At 51.3% G+C, this 21389-nt stretch overlaps 1 protein-coding gene across 11 annotated transcripts; it reads left to right on the forward strand.

The window, feature by feature from the left end:
- Positions 1–2042: 2042 nt before the first annotated feature.
- ZNF135 (zinc finger protein 135) lies at positions 2043–16505 on the forward strand. Of its 11 annotated transcripts, XM_070558813.1 has the most exons (6): positions 2482–2533; positions 4185–4257; positions 9649–9775; positions 10083–10155; positions 10490–10573; positions 12750–16505. In XM_070558813.1, exons 4-6 carry the CDS (start codon positions 10083–10085, stop codon positions 14471–14473), a joined length of 1881 nt encoding a protein of 626 aa, XP_070414914.1. In that variant the 5' UTR covers positions 2482–2533; positions 4185–4257; positions 9649–9775; the 3' UTR covers positions 14474–16505. The 11 variants fall into 11 exon arrangements, with proteins under 11 accessions (XP_070414917.1, XP_008529376.1, XP_008529377.1 ...); XM_070558816.1 differs by lacking the exons at positions 2482–2533; positions 10083–10155 and adding an exon at positions 2043–2301 and having other exon boundaries at positions 9649–9818; XM_008531154.2 differs by lacking the exons at positions 2482–2533; positions 10083–10155 and adding an exon at positions 2043–2301.
- Positions 16506–21389: the final 4884 nt, after the last annotated feature.

Consider the following 21389-nt stretch of genomic DNA (forward strand, 5'->3'; position numbering starts at 1 on the left):
TTGATTGATTGATTGATTGGAGGAAGATTGGCCCTGAACTAACATCCATGCCAATCTGCCTGTATTTTGTATGTGGGAGGCCAGCACAGCATGGCTTGAGCAGTATGTAGGTCTGCACCCAGGATCCAAACCCACAAACCCTAGGCTGCCAAAGCAGAGCGCAGGAACTTAACCAGTATGCCACCAGGCTGGCCCCTGGCAGAGTGTTTTTAAAACCTTTGAATTCCCTGCAAGCTTTTAAAAGTCAAGAGATTTCAAACACAAATCCAGATCTTTGGCTTCTTTTGAGAAATCCAGACCTGGGACATGGGCTTACCTGTCCACAAGGTACCAGCTGGCTGGAGCCATTAGCTTCTACCCCTTTAGAAAGAGCCCAGCTGGGGGTCATCTCATTCAAGTATTAGAAGGCCAGAGGAAGGTAACAGAGGGAGCTGGGCAGGTGCCGTCAGGACTGGGCTGCAGCCTCCTGGGCGGCACCACCAGCAGCTCACACCCAAGACTCCACCCAGACCTTCTGGGAAAAAGCTTTCATCATGAGTAGTGCGTTCACACCATTTGATCCATTAAAAGGAAACTAGGGAGGAAAGAGCACACATTTTGTTGAAGAAGTTCGAAAAAAAAGTTAACTATTTTGTTGCCTTTGAGTTTGAGGGTGAGGGGACTGATCGTTGCCATTTTGTGTATATTTTAAAGCCTTCTTCCTGCAGCAGAGAGAAGAGCAGGTGGACTTTCAGTACAACAGTCACAAATGTGGGCCCTCCGGCCTTTTGGGTCTGGTACAGGACCCCTTTAAAGAACAGCCAGCAGGCCTGCCTTTGCTCTGTCTACAGTAGCGCGTTCCAACTGTGAGCCATCCATCTGATCGCTTCATAACCACCACGGGTTTGGGACTCGTTTAAGGGAAATTTAAAGTCTTTCACTCACGTGTGAACTAGCCAAACCTTACAAGTGTCTATGTGTGTAAAGAAAATGTAACCAGCTAGGTTTTTTCTTAACATGAGAATTCTTATTATCTTTTCTGCTGTTTTCAGAGTTGGAGTTGTTTCAAAGAAATAATTGTTTCCCCCAAAGAAAAAAATGCCCAAGTCTTGGAACTTTTTCTCAGCTTTAAAGCCAGCACGCAAGCCCTGAGTGGAATCCGCCAGTCCTTTTTTAAAAGGGCAAACGCACACGGCTCAGCCTTGGTTTTCTTAGACTCTTTGTACTCACTGCTCTATGGATGTTCCAGGACATGGGTGAAAGTGAGTCCAGCTCCAGGACACACATTCCAGGTGGTCAATGTCCACACCTCGTGCACTGCTTGCTCTGGAGCGCGGGCCTAGCGCCTGGCAGGCCTCAGTCAACGTTCAGACAACAAATTCAGTCACGGAGGGCACCTCAGTTTTGAATATTATGCTGCTATTCAAATGCACAATTTTGGCAATTACCCAGCAACATGTAAAGTAGTTTTTAAAAGTTAAAAGTGTGGTTTCTTATAAGGCTGTACTGAATCCTGGGAAGTGTCCAAAACTGGGTCAGTGTGGCAGAATGAAAACGGCTCCTGTGTTTGGAATTTTAGTGAATGCTTTTGTTTTAAATTTCTTGGTGTTTTTTGTAAATACGGGTTTGTTTTACAACAATAAAGTTGCAGTATAGTTTTCAAGATGAGAGCAGTGTGAGCTGTTCCAGAGAACTCACCTGGACGCTCACAGCATCCTCCTCACCGGCGCTGCCATGCTCCCACAACCCCAGGCCTCGCGCACCGCGCACTAGCTGTGCTGTCCTCTGTCTGGGAGGCTCTCCCCAGGATCTGCCCACCGCCATGCTCCACATCCTCCTGCACTCATGGGCGCTCTAAATTAGCTCCCCAGTCAGTCACCCGCCTTAACAGCGCGGGGGCGACGTTCGCAAGGCCTCTCAAGCAGCGGTCAGCGAATATTTACGTAAGTGACAAGTACAGGCGTCCACACTCGGACTCCGGTCCTGAATAACGGGGGCAGAGGCACACGGGAACCGCACGTGGCCCTCTGGGAGTTGTAGTTCGGCGCCCTCCGCGCAGGCGCAGTCCGGCCAGCGGCGGACGTGGCCTTCATACTCTCGTTAGACGAGGGAGTGCGGCGTGGGAGGGTTTCGGGGCGACGGGCTGGGATGACGCCGGCGGGATCTAAGGGCCGAGCTCAGATCCGAGCCTAGCAGCCTCGGACCCAGGGGAGGGCGGGGCGAGCACGGAAGCGCGCGCTGCCTTCTGGGAGATGTAGTTCGGCACGCGCAAGCGCAGCCCAGGTTGATGGCGGCCGCAGTCTTTGTGCTGCCAACTAGCAGGTGAGTGAACCTCTGATGGAGCGGGGAAGCTGAGCCAGGCGGGAGGCCGCGAGGCCACGCTCGGATTCCGACCCTTGCCGCTGCGGCTCGAGAGTCCCAGGTAGGGGCGGGGCGAGCCCCTGAATAACCGGAAGGGAGCGCGCGGCCCTCTGGGAGATGTAGTTCGACGCCTGCCTGCGCAGGCGCAGTGCTGGCTTGTGGCGGCCACGGCCTTTGTCCTGCCGTCCTGCGGGTAAGTAGGCTTGGAGCAGCCAGGCCGCGAGAGGCCGAGCGGGTGTGGCATCCGGGGTCTTCCCTGGGACCCCGGCCAGGGTGTGTACCCAGCTGCGCGCATCCGTGTCGAGTCCCCTTTGCTGCTTTAGGCCCGGCCGGGTCGCCTTGGAGGTGGTGGGGGCGGGTCCTAGTGGGCGGGGCTCGGGTTTAGGGGTTCGTAGAGTCTGAGAGGAGGGTTGGGGCGGGTTGGGGTCCTGGCTTTGGCAGAAGGGGTCAGGGTCTCCCGGCTTGGAGGCACAGTCGGAGAAACAACCAGCCAGACTCTTCAGAGACTGGAGCTAGCCTGACCTGCATCCCTCCCCTGCTTTGGTGAGATGTCCAGGGTTTGGAGGGTGGGGAAGGCCGATGCCCCACCACGGAGTCATCTCTGGAGCCTCACCTTCCTGAAGGGGGCTTCTGTCCCTAAAGGATGAAGGTGAGGAAGACCAAAAGCACAAGATTTTAATTCCAGTTCCCTAGGACCCAGAAAACAGACTCATTATATATTAAGCTTTTGTTGAGCACTGACTGCATGTCCGGCATCCAGGCTCCTTCATTAATTCAACAAACACGTATTCAGATGTTCTGGGGGCTAGGGCCTGTCTTATGCCCCAGAGCCTCTGTGGATATCCCAATATTGTGTCCGCTCCCGGAGCCCACAGGTGGGCGGGGAAATGATAAACCCATAAGTGCGTGGGCCCTGTGGCCCAGTGGTTAAGTTTGGGTGCTCCGCTTTGGCGGCCCAGGGTTTCCCTGGTTCGCATCCTGGGCACGAACATGGCACCGCTGGTCAGGCCACGCTGAGGCGGTGTCCCACATAGCACAACCAGAGGCACTCACAACTAGAATATGCAGCTATGTACTGGGGGGATTTGGGGAGAAAAAGCAGCACAAAAAAAAAAGGAAAGAAACCCATAAGCACATCGCTGAACGAGATGACTCCCAGCTGGAAACTGCAGTGAAGACAGCGGGCACAGCACGCCGGGCAGAATTGGGGATTGTGCAGGCCCCGAGACCGGGGGACCCTCCTTCCTTCGGCCTATTCGGTGGTGGGCAGCCTGCCAGGGATGTGCGTGCAGGGTGCTCCGGAGCTGCTACCGGAAGCTCAGGCTTCCCTCCCGCACAGGCGCCTCTCGGGGACGCCGCCCAGCTCCATTTGCCCTTTTCACCCTTCAGTGCCCGTCGTCTTCATGTTGGGTCACCACCCTCTTTTTATGGGAGAGAGAAACTGAGGCACACCAAACCGTGTCCAGGAACCCCAGAACTGTCTGGCTTTCTGTCATAGTCGCAGAAATAGCCCTCACTCTGGCAATCATCTGTGCAGCCACGGTTGTGCCCTTTGCCCCCTGGCTATCAGTTTCCCTCTCTGCAGAATAGGGTGGGAAAGTTTGAGATCATCCTTCAACAGTGCCTGGAATAGCATGTGGAATGGCACTGGGCAGATGCAGGCGCTTGGAAAGTGCCCCACTGAGGTTTCACTGTTGCAAGGTTTGGCGTGGGTGCTGGACTCCAGGCTGCTGGAGCCACAGCTCCTTCTCCTGCCTGCACAGGGGTTCCAGGGCAGGGGGTTCTGGTCACCACAGGTGCCTGCCCAGTCTCTCACTTCCTTTTCTCCCCACAACTTCCTGCAGAGGAGCCGGCTGTTCCTGTAACAGGCCAGAGGAGGAGGGAATGACCGCTGGGCTCCTTGCTGCCGGGGCCCGGGTGAGTATACTGCCACCCTCACACTTGGATCTCTCAGGCCCTGACCTGGGTCCCCACCAGGCTCCTTCTGGCCTTAGGGCCTTTGCCCTAAGTCTGCCCCCTGCCAGGACTGTGCTTTAGCCACTTCCACATCCTCCTCCAGCTCTCACACCTCACCTCTGAGAGGACCTCTCAGATTCCCCCAGCTGCCCCATGCTGCCCTGGCAGACATCGCTCATCCATCCACTGATGTGCCTGGCACTTGCTCCACACAGGGTTCTAGGTCAGTACTCCCAGCTCACTCTTTTTAGCCAGTCACTTGGCAGACAGGTGCTGAGCAACTGCCAGGGACCAGGCACTGCCGCAGGCACTGTGGGTGCGGAAACAGACAGCATGAGCAGAATTCGCCATCCCTGTGGGGCTCCCAGTCCCTATGAGGAAAGTAAATATTCCAAGTGTTGTGCAGGGAAATGAGGCCCAGAAGAGGGTGGGCTTGGGGATCAGGCATTGACCAGCACAGCCCGGGAGGCCTCCCTGAGACCTGCAGGAGGGGAGGGAGTGAGGTCGAGGCACAGAAAGAATGTTCTGGGCAGAGGAAACAGCATGAACAAAGGCCCGGAGGTGGGACCACGCCAGGCGCTTTCCATGAAGGGAAGGCACTTGTAGCAGAAAGACTGAGAGCAAGGCCTCCTAGTCCAGCTGGATGGGGCCGGGGCCTTGGGAAGCAGTTCTGGCCATTCTTGCTACCTGCAAAGGCCAGCACACAGTAGGTGCTCAGTGAATGGCTGGAACGATGAACGTTCCAAACCCTGTGGTCAGTGCTGGACACGTGTCACCCTCTTCAGCCCCCACATTAGCCCCATGAGGTGGGAAGGAGGTGGAAACCAAGGCACAGAGGCACTCATCCCCGAGGCCCTGGCTGGGAGTGGCTGAGCCAGGCCTGAGCTCAGGATGCCCCTGAGCTCAGACCCTCTGGCTATAGGAGGGCCCCGTGCTCAGCACACATCCTGCTGCGTCCTGGCCCTTCCGATTTCTAAATGTCCGAAAGTAAAGTCTAGGAAACAGCCCCCGGGTTCCTGCTGCCGAGACCCCTACCTGCGTCCTCACTCCTGCTCTCTCCCAGCCCCTGTTTGTGCTCAGGCACCAGGGCACAGTGTGAGCGAGCGGCCGACGCCAGCCGACATACCAGCTGAGGCGGCCCCAGCCGACGCCACCGTGACATCTAAGGGGTCCCCTGTTTGTCCAGGAGGAACCAGGTGGGGCACCGAGCTCCCCGCCTGGCCCCCAGGCCTGGAACCCTGTTCCAGCCCCGGGCCTGCTTTTCTCCCTCACTTTTCAGGGAGTTGGCCCAGCCCAGAGGACCCAGGTGGGGATCATGGCGCAGCCCTGTCCTCGGTGGCTGATTTGGGGCAACTTGCTTGACATCCCAGGGTGAACAGTGGGTAGACATGATCCCCAGGGCATGGGGATGTTAAGTGAGCAATCCATGTGTGTCTTCATGCGGTGCCGGCACGGCCCAGGCACCATCTATGTGTTTGCTCTGAGTTTGTTTTTTTAAGGTTCAGAAATTTAAAGTTCTTAATGTTGTGTCAAAAACCTGAAATTTTCTCTGGTGATTTCTAGCTTGATGAGTTGGCTGACTTACTGTTGAAGGCCACACAATACACATAGTGATGTTCTCATTATAAAAATGTCAGGTTGGGGCCCGCTCCATGGCCGAGTGGTTAAGTTCGCATGCTCTGCTGCAGCGGCCCAGGGTTCGGATCCTGGGCACTGACATGGCACCACTCGTCAGAGCACGTTGAGGCAGCGTCCCACATCCCACAACTAGAAGGACCTGCAACTAAGATATACAACTATGTACAGGGGGGGTTTGGGGAGATAAAGCAGGAAAAAAAAAAAAGATTGGCAACAGTTGTTAGCCCAGGTGCCAATCTTTAAAAAAAAAAAAAAGTCAGGCCATTCTTAGAAAGTCTCCAGGCTTCCCTCTAAAGCTGCTCCTGGTGTCACCACCATGCGCCTCATTTCCCCTCTGTTTATGTGCGTTTTTTCTGACAGATGGGAATAGAGCTTTGCTTCATTTTGTGCAGGGGATTCCCACAATTCAGGATTTCTCCGTCTGGAAGGCTGTTCCCAGCTGTGGGTCTCAGTCTACCCTGTCGTGTACTGGGTGGGTTTCTCCTGGAGGGTGAACAGGGCTAGTCTGTCTTCTCCCCTCCCGGTGGCGTCCAGCCTGCCCAGTAGGTGTAAACGATGCACAGGGGAGCCAGGTTCTTGTGGGGAGCAGGGATGGGGAGTGGAATTGCTGGAGAAACAAATGTAGGCATTTAGAAAGAACAGTCAATTGTGACAGTACTTCCTGCCTGTGTCCGCACCCCTCCTCCTCTCTGAAGGGCTGGGGTCTCTGTCCTCCTACTTGCCTTTACTTACTGGTTTGCCAGCTCTTTACAAGGCCACCAATCCTTTTCATTTATGTTGCAAATACTTAATTTGCTCTCATGGGTCCTTTAAGTGGCTTGCAATGACTTTTATCATGCAGAAGTCATGAATTCTGATGGCTCAATGTATTATTTTGCTATTGATTTTGTAACAAATCCCAACAAAGTTAGTAGCTTAAAACTACACATGTTCATTATTTTATAGTTCTTGAGGTCAGAAATCTGAAATGAGTCTCTCTGCACTGGAATCAAGGTGTCAGCAGGGCTGTGTTTCTTCTGGTGGCTCCAGGGGAGGATCCGCTTCCTTGCCTTTTCTAGCATCTAGAGGCCACTCGCGTTGCTGGGCTCCTGTCCCCCTTCCATCTTCAAAGCCAACACTGGCCAGTTGAGTCTTCCTCACATCTCATTACAGTGACACTGACTTTTCTATCTTCTTCTGCCCCTGTGATTATGTTGGGCCACCAGGATATTCCAGGATAATCTCCTTACTTTACGATCAGCTGATTAGCAACCTTAATCCCATCTTGCCATGTAATCCAGGGATTAGGACGTGAATATCTTTAGGGAGACAGTATTCTGCCTGCTACACTCATTTTTCTTCTTTGTGACTTTTAGTGTTCCATGTCTTATCTGTGAGGACTTTCTCTGTCCCAGGGTTATTAAACTAATGGCTTATACTTCTCCAATTTATTTCCTTTTTACTTTCAGCTCTTTAAGATTTCTGAAATTTATTTATATTGTGAGGTAGGGATCAATTGATTTTTTTCCCCTAAATAGACAGCCAGATGACCCAGCTTGCCCACTGATTTGAAATTCCCCCACAACCACACTGACTTGCTACTTATACGTGGGTCTTCATATGCTTAAACTTAATTTATATAGGGAACAGATTCTTAATACAATCGTGCAGAGGCAACCCTTGGACTTGCTGCCTTCTGGCTGTATAACTTTGGGCAAGACACGTAAGCTCCCCCAGCTTCGGTGAAACGGGCTCTCAGCAGCGCGGACCTCTCACAAGGTTGCTGCGGAGATTAAATGGGATGAAGTATTGTTCCAGGGCCTGGCATGGGTGACATGGGAGGTGGTTTTACTGGGTCAGTTTTTAAATCTTCTGTAACTCTTCTAGAATATATTCCAGGATATGGTAGATTTTCCCCTTGTGGCTAAAGTTTTCACCAGTCTGTTATCTGAGCAATCTTCTTCTTCCTAACTAATCTAGGCTCCTTCTTTCCTATATTAGGACTTGGTTTTAAGCTGAGCTGGTTTTTGAGCTCCTCTTTCCCTGCCCACCACATGGGTTTTTGTTATTGTCATTTTCTTGCATATATTTTTATGATTGGTGAAGCTTAGCCCCCTCTAATAATCCTTAGCTGCTGTACCCCAGTGCTTAGCCTATCAGACGTGCTCAGTACACAGCAGCCTGTACCATCTTTACTCCCAGTTGGCCAGACACAGGGGCCACCATCCCCTCCCTGCTGAATCCAGACACAAACCCAGGTGCCAGTGGAGACTGGGCAGGTCATTACAGATGAAGGAGGCACCTCCAGCGTAGGCAGCAGGTAGGAGCTTCCTTCCTTTCCCTGAGGACATGGGCTTCCTCCTGGCTCTGGTCTGCCGCTCATCATTTGATTGCTGTGGTTGGCCTCTGTCTTGTTGATTTGTAGGAGCTTTTTATGCATTAAGGAAAGAAATTAGTGCCCTAGATTCATCACATGTTGTGCATATGTTTTCCAGTTGGCCATCTGTTCTTCAGATTTGTTCATGGTGGTTTGGCAGTGCATGTGTTTTTACTAGTTGAATATCTCAACTCTTTCTTGGAGAGAAATATGGTAATCAGAATTCTAAGATGCCCCCAGATTTCCTGCTCCCCCTCAGTGTGCATGCCCTGCATAGTCCCCGGAACCTGTTAATAGGATGAGATGGCACTCCCTTGACTGTGTCATGTCATGTACACAATTGGCCTGAAGAAAGGGAGGTAGTCCGAGTGGACCTGACCTAATCACATGAGCCCTTTTAAAACAGGTTGGTTTTAAAACAGGTTGCCTGGCTGGTTGCGGGAGAGGAGGTTGGAGATACGCATTCAGCTTGTCAAGAAGAAAGCAGATATCCATGTTATAAGCTGTCATGGAGGGGGCGGCTTCTAGGAGCTCAGAATGACCTCTAACCAACAGCTTGCAGGAAAATGGGGACTGCGTCCTACAGCCTCAAGGAACTGATTTCCGTCAACAAGAATGAGTCAGGGAGCAGTTTTTCCCCAGAGCTTCCAGCCAGGAACACAGTCTGGCTGAGACTTGATTTTGGCCCCATGAGACCCGAGCAGAGGGCTCAGCTGCGCCTTGTTGGAGTTCTGACCTGCAGAACTGAGATGGTAAATGGGTGTTGCTTTAAGACACCAACTCTGGGGTAATTTGTTACGTTATCAATAGATAACTAATAGAGAAGGAGGGGAAACATCTAGGTTTCATCTCATGATTAGAAAGATCATCTATACCCCAGTATTTTTTCTTTAATCGCCTCTTTCACAAGGGCTTTGTGTTATTCATCTTTTGTCTTGGACCCATCAGGATGTTATTTCGGCCACAAGGCTGAGGCAGGGATCCAACCTGACAGTTTTCCAGGTATTCCCTGCCCCCACTGCCACTCCCAGGGACCTCTCAGGCAAGCACAGTTCCTGGTGACCCCAACATGCCCAGGACTGTCCTTCCTTTCATTGTTGACTCCTCAGCAGCATTCCTTATTTCAAGAGACTTTTCTCCAGCCAAATTGCTGGAAGACAGGGTGTGTCCTCTTACATCCTAAGATCTCCCCTTCCTCCAGAGCCCCCAGGCCCCACAGGAAAAACCTGGCCCAAATCACCAGACCCGGGAAAACCCCCTCCCATCCAGCTTGGCCGACATCCCCATTCACCAGCTTCTCCCACCAGCAGCCAGTGCCAGCTTGGCCTGGCTGAGGGCACTTGTGTGTGATGTTTCAGGAGCAAGTGACCTTTGAGGACGTGGTTGTGGACTTCACCCGGGAGGAGTGGGGGCAGCTGGAGCCCGCCCAGAGGACCCTGTACCGCGATGTGATGCTGGAGACCTTTGGGCTCCTGGTCTCCGTGGGTGAGGCCACACCCGTTCCCCTGATGGTCTGCCCCCGGCACAGGTTCTGATTCTCCTGGGGTAAAAGTGGGGGTTGGTCTAGGCCTTAAAAGCGAATATGTGGGGTGTGTCTTGGACTTCAAGGATCCATTTTAGGGAATATCAGTTAGGATGTTTTGGCTGCAAGTTATAGATCCCACCTAAAAATGCCAGAAGCAGAAACTCATGGGGTCAGAGGGATGTCCTGGGCCCGGTGACCGCAGAATCCCAGGGAGGCCTGGTCATCCATGATGCTCTCAAGAGCCCCTCCTTCTGCCTCCATTCACAGATGGCCCCTCTGCAGGTGACAGGACAGCTGCCAGGGTGCCTCTCCTGGGTCCAAGAGCAGCAGAAGAGGCAGGGTCTGTGTCCCGGGGCCCCATAAAAAGTGCCTGGGTTATCTTGTTTGACAACCAGGTCCCCTCCACGCTGGTCATTGTTGCCAGTACTTGGGGGAGGAAGCAGAGCTCTGATTGGCTGGGACTGGGCCACATATCCACCCTGGGGTCAGGGGTGGCGTCAGGGACTCAGAGTGGGGAGAGCAAGTCCCTAAGGAATGTCAGGGGCTGTTACCATAACAGATGTGGCCTCTCAGAACCCCTAGCCCTTGGGTCCTGGGAGACTGAGGGTGGAGTGGGCAGAGGGCTGGAAGGGTCCTGGACAGAAGCACTCACTCCGCGGGTCTCCCCCGAGCAGGACACTGGCTCCCGAAGCTGGACGTCATCTCCCTGCTGGAGCAGGTGACAGAGCCGTGGGCAGTGGACAAGGGCCTTCCCCAAGGTATGTGCCCAGGTGAGGTGAGGGCCTTGAGGCCGAGGAGCCCACCCAGCCCAGGTTCTCCCCGTATCTGCTCTTGGATTCTTCACAGCAAAGTGACTTTCAGTGAACACTCACCACATGCCTATCCTGCTGTGAGTGAGATGAGTGCCTGTTGTCACTGAATTTACATTCTTGGTGTGGGAAAGGGGTGCACAATACTAGCTAAAGTAATAACAGTGAACACAGCACAGATTGTGATGAAGGCTAAGAAAATGAAAGCAGGTGCTAAGGTGGAGACCAGGGTTGCGGGGACCTGAGCAGAGAGACAAGGGCTCGCCTCCCCATGGGATGACATGTGAGGTGAAGCCTGAACCCAAGAACAGTGCTGCCATGAAACCAGCCAGGAGAACAGAATTCCGGGCAGAGGAAACCAAAGTGCAAAGGCCCTGGGGTGGTGCAGCAGTCAGCTCTGGCCATGTAACAAACACTCCAGCCTCAGTGGTTTAGACCAAAGACTCACTTATGACTCATGCATCTGTGGGTTGGTGGATCCCAGCTGGGCTCTGCCCTGTGCCTGTAGGTGGGCCAGGCAGTTCTGCTCTTCATACCTCTTGTCCAGCTCCTGAGACCATAGGCAACTCTGCAGGAAGTGGGGGTCCCAGCACTCTGGCAGGCAGTTGCCCTCTGGCGTCAGGCCCTGACCCTGGTTAAGTGGCGGCCCATTGCCAGGGCCCAAGAAGGATGGTTAGTGTGTGGCAGGGGCTCCTAGGGTCTCCCCAGCCTCAAATAATAACCAGCCCTTACCCAGTATATTGGCTTGCTATTGCTGCTGTGACAAATTACCATAAACTTAGTGGCTTAAAGCAACTCGGCTCAGCTTACGGTCTTAGAGGTCAGAAGTCCATCCTGGGTCTCACTGAGCTCCAGTCACAGTGTCCGCAGGGCAATGCTCCTTCTGGAGAGTCTGGGGAGAGTCCACTTCCTTTCATTTTCCAGCTTCTGGAAGCTGCCCACATCCCTTGACTCATGGCCTTGTCCATCTTCAGAGTCAGCAATGGCTGGTCACATTGTCTCTCATGTGTCACTCTGACCCCCATGCCTCTCTCTCACATTTAGGAACACTTGTAATTATGTTAGACCCAGCCCGCTAATCCAGGGTAATCTCAGATGATTAGCTAATGTCACCTGAGTAGCAACCTTAATTCTTCCTCAGCATGTAAGGTAACAGCATGTTCATAGGATCAGGGATTAGGATGTGGGCATCTTTGGGAGCCACTATTCTGTCAACCACACCTAACTTGACCTATTTTTTCCTTCTTAACTTTTCACTAGATTGGAACATAAATGGGAAAGGCGCCCACATCACTCCCTTAGGCCAATCCAGTGTCAGGGTGCGGGTTGTGGGTCCTGAGGCGTGGCTGTGCAGAGAGGGCTGGGTACCAGGCCACAGAGGCCCTCCTGCCAGGAAGGAGGTAGAGGGAGTGTATTTGTTCGTTCATTCAGCATGTCTGCTGACCTCTCCTGGGGGCTGGGGGTACGATGGTGACCAAGGTGGACAGAAGCCCCCACCCTTGGGGAGCCCCACTTAGTGAGACAGACAAAATAAATCAGATCCAAGTCCTCTGACACCCCACAGGTCATCTATCCATCCTCCTAGTGCTGGGCATCTCAGCTGTTCTCAGGCTAGGGGAGCTGATGGGTTTCTTTAAGTCTGGGTGAAGAGGCACAGCAGTGAGAGGATGCTGAGAAGAACCTGGACCTGAGCAGGGGGAGGGCTGGCTGGGTGGTCCCTCCCCAGGTGGTGGCTTTTCCTCCCATCACCACCTGGCACTGTGGAGGTGGCTTTAGCCCAAGCCTGGCCATCGCCCTGCTCTTCCCAAGCCTGGGGCATCTGTCGACAGTTTCTCCGAATGCTCACTCTCTCCTCAGCACCCTCTCCCCACCTTCATGTTCTCTGCTCCTCTCGCAAACCCTACACCTACCCCCATACAGCTCACCCACCCCTGGTTGTTCCCTGTGCCTGCCCTCCCTCTCCTCTTCTTTCCCTGATGTGCAAAACCATGTTTTTAAATGGTCAAAGCCACTTGTGCCTCGAACCTTTCAAAACCATCAGTTTTATCCTTCCATCTGCCCACCCACCACAAACTCTTCCCCCAGAACAGGGATTAAGGGACATTCTGTTTTTTGTTTCTTTCAGACTTGGAAACTAGACCCCAAACCAAACCGTCAGTTCCAAGACAAGACATCACTGAAGAAGTACCTAACAGTGTCCTGGTAGAAAGGTTCCTGTGGGACAATCTGTGGTGCCCTGAGCAGGGAGATGCCAACGGCCACTGGGAGCGGAGTCACAGGAACCTAGATGCCCGTGTGCTACAGGTGGCCTTCACACTGGAGAAGACACTCATTCAGGAGCAGCAGGTGGGGAATGGGCTTGGGGAAAACAGAGGTCTGGGCCCTGGTCTTGGCATTCAGCCAATGACCCCTGAAAGACGAGGCCCCCACATGTGGGGGACACATGGAAAGAGGGAGAATCTGGACTCCAAGTTAAATTCCCAACAGAAAACCTATGCAAAAGAGAAACCCTACAAATGTCAGGAATGTGGAAAGGCCTTTAGTCACAGCTCAGCACTCATTGAACACCACCGAACACACACAGGAGAGAGACCTTACGAATGTCACGAGTGTGGAAAAGGTTTCCGAAACAGCTCGGCACTGACCAAACACCAGAGAATCCACACTGGCGAGAAACCTTATAAGTGCAGTCAGTGTGGGAGGACCTTCAACCAGATCGCCCCACTGATCCAGCACCAGAGGACTCATACTGGCGAGAAGCCCTACGAGTGCAGTGAATGTGGGAAATCCTTCAGTTTTAGGTCTTCCTTCAGCCAGCACGAGCGGACACACACGGGTGAGAAACCCTATGAGTGCAGTGAATGTGGGAAGGCCTTCCGGCAGAGCATCCACCTCACACAGCACCTGCGAATCCACACTGGGGAGAAGCCCTATCAGTGTGGGGAGTGTGGCAAGGCCTTCAGCCACAGCTCCTCCTTGACCAAACACCAGCGCATCCACACCGGGGAGAAGCCCTATGAGTGCCATGAGTGTGGCAAAGCCTTCACCCAGATCACACCGCTGATTCAGCATCAGAGGACGCACACAGGAGAGAAGCCCTATGAGTGCAATGAGTGTGGGAAAGCCTTCAGCCAGAGCACACTCTTGACGGAGCATCGAAGAATTCACACGGGAGAGAAACCCTATGGGTGCAATGAGTGTGGGAAGACTTTCAGTCATAGCTCGTCACTCAGCCAGCACGAGCGGACGCACACGGGCGAGAAGCCCTATGAGTGCAGTCAGTGCGGGAAGGCCTTCCGGCAGAGCACACACCTCACCCAGCACCAGAGAATCCACACTGGGGAGAAGCCCTATGAGTGTGGCGACTGTGGCAAGGCCTTCAGCCACAGCTCCTCCCTAACTAAGCACCAGCGGATCCACACCGGTGAGAAGCCCTACAAGTGTAACACCTGCAGCAGAGCCTTCAGCCAGCTCGCCCCCCTCATTCAGCATCAGAGGATCCACACAGGAGAAAAGCCCTATGAGTGTACTGAGTGTGGCAGAGCCTTCAGCCAGAGCTCCCTTCTCATAGAGCACCAGAGGATTCACACCAAGGAAAAGCCCTATGGGTGTAATGAATGTGGGAAATCCTTCAGTCACAGCTCATCACTCAGCCAGCACGAAAGGACACACACGGGGGAAAAGCCCTACGAATGTCAGGACTGTGGAAAATCCTTCCGGCAGAGCACCCACCTGACTCAGCACCGGAGGATCCACACGGGAGAGAAACCGTATGAATGCAGGGACTGTGGGAAAGCCTTCACACACAGCTCCTCCCTCACCAAGCACCAGAGAACTCACACTGGGTAGACCCATTCCACGTGTGCAGGGACACAGGAAAGCCTTAAGCCATAGCTCATTCCTTACTAGACTTGACCCGATGATACTCATGAGAAGCAACAGAAACATTTTTATACACAAGCTTTCACAGTCAACATACTCCTCAGACACCCTCAGAGTTCACAGTGAGGGAAATGACGGTGGGGATACTGAGCTCCAGGTCGTCCATCCCTGACTATCAGGTCATCCAAACAGTAGGGACATGTGCAATCAACGTGGGGAAACTTTAGCCATGAGTGCCCATGAATGCTATGTCATTGATCCTACAGAGAGAGAAATGGAGGAAATGTAGTGGATCTGGGGAATTCTGTCCAAGGATTGACCATATTCCAAACCAGAGATTTTCAGAGTGGTGAGAAACCCAACGAATGCCTTTCATATAAAAGAACCAAATGCAGCCAGAATTTATCATTATTGCACGTTACATTCTTAGCAGGGGAGAAGTGCTTATCAACGGTGCAAGCTGACTCTGATAGTCCCTACAAACAGTATGGCAGAGTGCTCCAGACACGAGCACATCCTTATGGAATCAGCATGGATACTCAGCTGTCTCAGTGCAAAGTTTCCTGATTTGTGTGTAAATTGTTTGATCAAGATACATGGCAACCAGTCTCACAGTTTTGAATTCCATGAGACAAGAGTATCCGTGTACTATAAACATTTTAAATTATCTGCGTTATTTTGCAATAAATCAACCTTTATATGCAATGGAATTGAAAAGATTTGTATAGGAAGACTTGAAATGTAAAGCCACTTCTGTGGAGTCTTCTGGATTCTGAGATGGCTTTTGCTGCTCTGCTTGCTATCAGTCTCTCTGCAGGACTCACAGGCATTAAGAACACAGATGTTGCTGTTTCACAAAAAGAGGAAGATTTTTCCCTTTGTTAAGCCACCATCTTATGAGCAATAGCACCTCCACATGGAACCTTATGTTTTGCAAGATTTCTCTCTCTTGAGAAATGTACAAGTTAATCTTCTCTTGAACATTTTTCTTCTCTTGATTCTTCATCCTGGTGTTTAATAAGCTTTTGTTAAAATCTAATTTAACTTAAAGGTCCATAGTATTTCATCGAACTCTGAGTCCACTACCAGCAGTCCCCCGACAACCACTTGCTACCCTCATTAGAACCCATATTTGAAGTGTATTGGCTGGTTTCGGTCACCAACCATCAGTTAGGGTTATATCAATTAGTCTGATTTTCCTAATCACAATGCTGGGATGTAAGTTTCCAGTTAACTTGAAATTTCTCCCTTGGGGGAACCATGTTGCAAATAGTCTTCCAATACTGTTCCTCAGTATGCCTGTGGAATGCCTCCTCTTTTTTGGAATAATTTCAGAGTCATTTAAATGCCACTTAAGAAAATCAGTAAATAGTGCCTTGCAGCTCTCTGCAATAGAAACAGTGCAAGCTGCATCAGTAAACTTAAATACTGTAACAGTCCTATTGAAAAAGGCAAGCAAAAACAGGTGAAGTTAATTCACTACTGGTCTCTATGTATCCCAAATGTTACCATTTTGACATGTTGTCAATATAAAAATCACTGAGACGTTTTCCTTTCTTTCTGTACACTATGTCTTTGAACTCCAGTGTGTATTTCACATTTGCAGCATATCTTAATTCCCTGTAGCCACATCTCAAGTGCTCATTTGCCATGTGTAGCTGGCCAGTGGCTGCACTGAAAGGGAAGCTCAGTAGCCTTGGTCCTTTGATCAGCTGTTCTGTCCTCCCTCTTTTATTGCACATGCCCCGCCCTCCATGCTTCCCCTTGTGTAGCTTCTTGTCCCCAAGGAAAGCAGATGTACTGGGAAGATCAGCTTCTTTAGGTAAATGGCATGACAGGCTCCTCCCCCTAAGTCTAGTGTAGCAAATACGCAATGCTGGTTGTGCATATTTCAGGCTCTCTAGGAATATCATTCTTATCATAGAACATTATGTTTGGAAAAAATGTTAAGACTCTTCTATTGCAATTCTGTTCAGTAAAAATGGAACCCAACCACGCACTCTTGCCATCCTGTGAAAATGCCAGATTGCTGGGAAATGGAGTTGTACAAGCTCCTGCCTGCCCTCTCTGCCCCTCCCCCTCCTTCCCCTGCAATGATAGAAAGAGGAATACAGCAGGCAGTTGGGAGCCATGGAGCACTGCCCACAGTATCGCTTCTGCCCTAAACCAGGAACGAGGTGAAAGTCCCTTCCAGAAGGGTGTCAGGAAAACTGTGGGACGAATGCACTCCTGACTCTCGAGGACCTCACAGACTTGGACAGTTGCTGATAGGTCTTAATTATTGACACTAAAAGATCAACAAGGAAAACTGAAGGGGGTGAACAGAGGTTAAGGTGAAGAATGGGGTAGAGTTCTGAGGCTAGGTCAGAAGAGGCCATGCGGTTTACACCATGCTCACTGGAACACTTATACTTGGAGCCCTGAGACGCCATGTGGGAAGTCCAGCTACCCTGAGGCCGCCCTACTGTGAGGATGCCCAAGCCACACAGGCTCTGCTTAGGGGTTCCAGTCAGCAGTCCCAGTCTCTGAGGCCCCCAGGTTCATCAGGCATGTAAGTGAACAAGTCTTCAGATGACTCCAGACCCTCAGTTTTCAACCTACCTCAGCCTTCAAGTTCCCAGCTGAGGCCTCAAACACGGTGGAGCAGAGACAAACCATCCCTGTTGTGCCCTTTCCAAATTACTGAGCCCCTGAATCTGTGAGCCAAACAAATTGTAGTGCTGTGTTCTGTGAAGTGTTGGGGTGGTTTGTTACACAGCAATAGTAACTCATGCACTCTGGGAGAGAGTCTTTTTTAATACAAATACAGTTGAGTCAGTCCTGCTTCACCCCCTCCAGTGGCTTCCTACCACTCCTCAGATGAAGAGAAAATCCTGACTCCGGCAGAGAAGGTGCTGGAAGATTGGGCATCCACCCACCTTTGGGTCTCAGTCTACCCCAGATCTCTGTGTGCCAGCCACCTAGACCTTACTTGTTTTTCTGAACTAGTGTCTCTCACAGTGGGATCCATGGCTTTTGTCAACAGAAGCACCAGGGTGCTGATTATAAATGCAGATTCCTGGGCCTTGCACCAGAACAAATGAGTCCAAATCTTTGGGGTGGGGATGATGAGGCTGACTCTTGTATCCTCTGTAGCATGAGGGTCCCAGCGCTAAATACAACGTGCCGCCCTTCTCAGGGCCTGTGGAAAGACCCTTTCTGCTGCTCTTAGGAACCACTCCCTCCCTCTGTCAATTGGTTAATGCCCACATATCCTCCCATCTCAGACCCATGAACTCTTCCTCAGGGAACCCTTTCCAAACTTTGTAATACATATGACAGTCATTATTTGTCTGCTTTTTGGCTTAAAGTCTAGCACTCTCAGCACACTCTGAGGGCAGGGAGCACCCTCTCTGACCCCCTTTCTCCCTCCCATGCAGCCGAGTGACTCAGTAAAAGTGACTCCCCATTTACCAGGTCTCCTCCTTGGGTCAAGCTAGTCACGGCAACACCATCTTTCTGGTGAATGACCGGTTCAGGGACCCAGGCTGCAGCCAATCAGAGCAAGGCTGTGGTGTCCAGGGGTGAAACTGTGGCTTATGTAGGTTCAATGAGACAAAGGGGAACGTCTCATTCTTTGCTAAGGAGAGACTCTGTCTTCCTCTGGACATGAACAAGGAAGCATATCTCTAAACTATGAGGGAAACCATCCTGAGGAAAAAGTCAACTCAAAGAAGACAGCAGAGCCGAGTCATCTGGAATTCAAGCAGAGCCCCAGTGGCCCCACCTTGGAGCTCATCTTCTGGTCTTCCTGTTATGGAAAATAAAAAGTATCCTCAAGACATCCACAATTTTGAGTTGGATTTCCAGTGACTGGCAGCCAAGAACATGCACCTTGGGTGGGAGATGCATAGAGAGTGGAGAATTAAGTCACCTCTGGTTTCCCAGTATGTTTCTAATTCTCTCAGGCAGCAACTACTTATTGAGCAACAACTAAAGGCCAGGCACAACTCCAGATGCTGGGATGATACACCAGGCAATAAAACCCATGAAACTTCCTGGCCTCAGGAGCTTACATTTGGGTGGAAGAGATGGAAAATAAAGAGAAATGAATAAGTTATAGGCACATTACACAGTAAGTGTAATGGAGAAGAAATAAAGCAAGGAAGGGAAATACCAAGTCAGCTGGGCTTCTCAGTTACACAAGCCAACGAATTCCCTTTTGGCTTAGCCTCATTGCAAGTAACAGAAAATTCAACCCCAATTAAGGAAACACAACTGATAAATTACCTGCTCCTCGGGGTGCAGTGATAATTAAATGAGCTCATGGAATACCAAAGCATGCTGCAAAGTATAAAGCGAGTGTAAAACACCCATTGTTTGCATCACTCACAAAACCATCATTCCTATTAAATGAGAAAACGAAAGAGACCCTTTTCTGAAGAGCGCCTGTGCATCCGAATACACCCGTATTTTATACTGGCACATAGTATATATTTATATAGCTTACACAGTCACAAATAGAGAAAGAGGTCAAAGCTTCTAGCTGTCTTCAGGAGAGGCCAAGAGCAGACCAGCCACCTACATGCTGTTCCCTCTCACCCACCTCTGAACCCAGCAAGTCAGATTTCTGCTCGGAGGCCTTCCTGCCTTCCCAGGCTGCTCTGCATGCCTCTGCCGCCCACTCACGCCCAAGTCATTTTTGTTTTTGGAGAGCAGGTCTTTAAGGGAAGGCTCTAGACTTTGCTGTCCAAGAGGGATTAATTTATGTATTCTCCCCTTTGAAGGATATTAAGAGCCCAAGCCAGAGTTAAACAAGCGTGAACGGCACAGAAGATGCCTCTGGCCTCATGGCTGTTTCAAGGCAGTGGGCGGGACAGGCACCCAGGTGATCAGAAGGTAAACAAGGTAAACCAGACTAGAGGAGGAGACGGGGGGACGCCAGCGTTATTGGGGAAGCAGCGGGTGTGGGGGGTGGCACCTTAAAGCCAGGGCTTCAGGGCAAGCGTCTCTGAAAAGGCGTAGGAACCGCTAGAGCACAGGCCCCCAGGCAGGAACAGCCGGAGAGACCGCTCCGGTCCCAAGGGCCCTGCCGAGAGGCCGGGAAATCTGAGGCTCATCTGTCCCAGAGCCTCACTCCGGAAGCAGAGCCGCTACCGGAAGCCGGAAGCCGGAAGCCAGAAGCTCCTGCCGCAGGAGCCCCGCCCCGCCCGCACTTCCGGAGGCCGTGCGGCCCGGGACGGGCTCCCTAACAGCTGCCCGCGTCGCGCGCGGCTGTCTCTCGGGAGCCCGGCTCTGCGGAGGTCTCTCTTGGTAGCTCGAGGCTGGGGCCAGGCAGCCGGCCGTGTCACCGGGCCTTCTGGGAACTGTGCTTTCCGTAACCCGCGTTCTCACGGCTGGGAGTCCTGGGCCGTGTGCTCTGAGGTCGGGCTTCATGGACTCGCGTGAAGTTGAAGCAGCTGAAGCTCCGCGGTCCTTCGCTCGCCCGCGCCCCTTCCAAGGCCAGGCACCTGGCTTATCTGAGCAGTTGCGAATTCTTCCTGCAGAGGGACTCCGCAGTCGTGGGAGCTTCAGGCCGTATTAGTCTGGACTGACCCCTGGTTCCACTAGCCCCGTTCTCTGGACTTCCGCAGACTCGGGAAAGACCGAGCCCAGCACTTCCGAGGGCGGTGGATCTCCGCTTCTGCTGTAAATGGAAACCACCTGAGGGTGGGGGGGTGTTAGACCCGAGATTCTCCTTTGGTCGGTCTGAGGCGGTTCCAGAGTCTACACCAAGGCCACGAGTGATTGTGGAGCAGGTGATCTGAAGGCCTCACCTTGAGGAACAGGGGCCAGGATGCGTCAAGCACGAATTGTGCTCAAGCTTCCTGAATTGGCTGCACTGCAGAATCCCACTGCTCTCAACTGTGGCCTGTCCCAGGAGCCTCACAGGGGCGAGGGAGCAGCTTGAGCCTTGACTTTTCCTTGGGCTCAGAAGGCAGAATGGAGGTCCTTTCTCCACGTCAGAAACATACCAGTCCATCTTGTTACGCCAGCTGTCTGAATGAAGAAGGTCCACAATTTCTTCCCACAACTCACTCAGTCGTTCAAATATTCATTCACTTATTCAGGATACTCACCACACACACTTACGATGAGAATGCTAACTTTACGTGCACCAAACATATACATACCAAAATCTTATACCCAGAAAAATGACTGGAAGGATATACATATACTGAGATGTCAAAAGTAAAAGTTCTCGTGAGTTGGGAACCTGGGAGATTTTCCCCCTTCAAGTCTGTGTTTTTCAAGTTTTCCATAATTGGGAGAATTCTTTTCAAAATGGTGAAAAATGAATTTTATTATAAAAGCCCTGTAAATAAAGAATTTTTAATGGAATTCAAAAACAAAAATAAATGTAGCCATAATTCCATGACCCTAATACAACTGTTTTCACCTTTACACTTTGTCTGTTATGGTTTCCCACATCCACCATGCTTTACACAGTTACAATAGAATATTTGTATTCTACTTCTTGAGCCACACCTAGAAATTATTCTCCATGGTGCTACGTAGTCATCTTAATTATCATTAATGCCTTATTATTCCTTTGAATGGCTCTACCGAAACTTAAGGCGAAGTTCCTCTGTAATCGAGAATTTAACTCCATGCAAATGGGAATCTTGTGTATATTTTGGATTTCAGCCTCTCGATATATGTAGATTTCTGCTTTGCTTTCATTAATTCTTTAAGGAAAATCACCATGCCTGAAATTGAAGGCTCAACCACCATCAATGTCATAGTGGTTCTTAATGCAAGTGGGCTGTTTGCCTTCCAAAATAGTTGCACAGGTTGACCCTGATTTACAAAACTATCCTCAACCCAGATAATGATGGTGGGTATTTATTAGTCTGCTTGGTCT

Source organism: Equus przewalskii, chromosome 9 (genome assembly GCF_037783145.1).
Source record: "Equus przewalskii isolate Varuska chromosome 9, EquPr2, whole genome shotgun sequence".
NCBI lineage: Eukaryota > Metazoa > Chordata > Mammalia > Perissodactyla > Equidae > Equus > Equus przewalskii.

Excerpts from the sequence above, each read along its gene's own strand:
- ZNF135 (XM_008531154.2), top strand. The coding sequence starts at position 2,267 with ATGGCGGCCGCAGTCTTTGTGCTGCCAACTAGCAG. Across the intron at positions 9,776-10,489 it reads TGGGCTCCTGGTCTCCGTGG|GACACTGGCTCCCGAAGCTG; the intron begins GTGAGGCCACAC and ends TCCCCCGAGCAG. Across the intron at positions 10,574-12,749 it reads GGACAAGGGCCTTCCCCAAG|ACTTGGAAACTAGACCCCAA; the intron begins GTATGTGCCCAG and ends TGTTTCTTTCAG.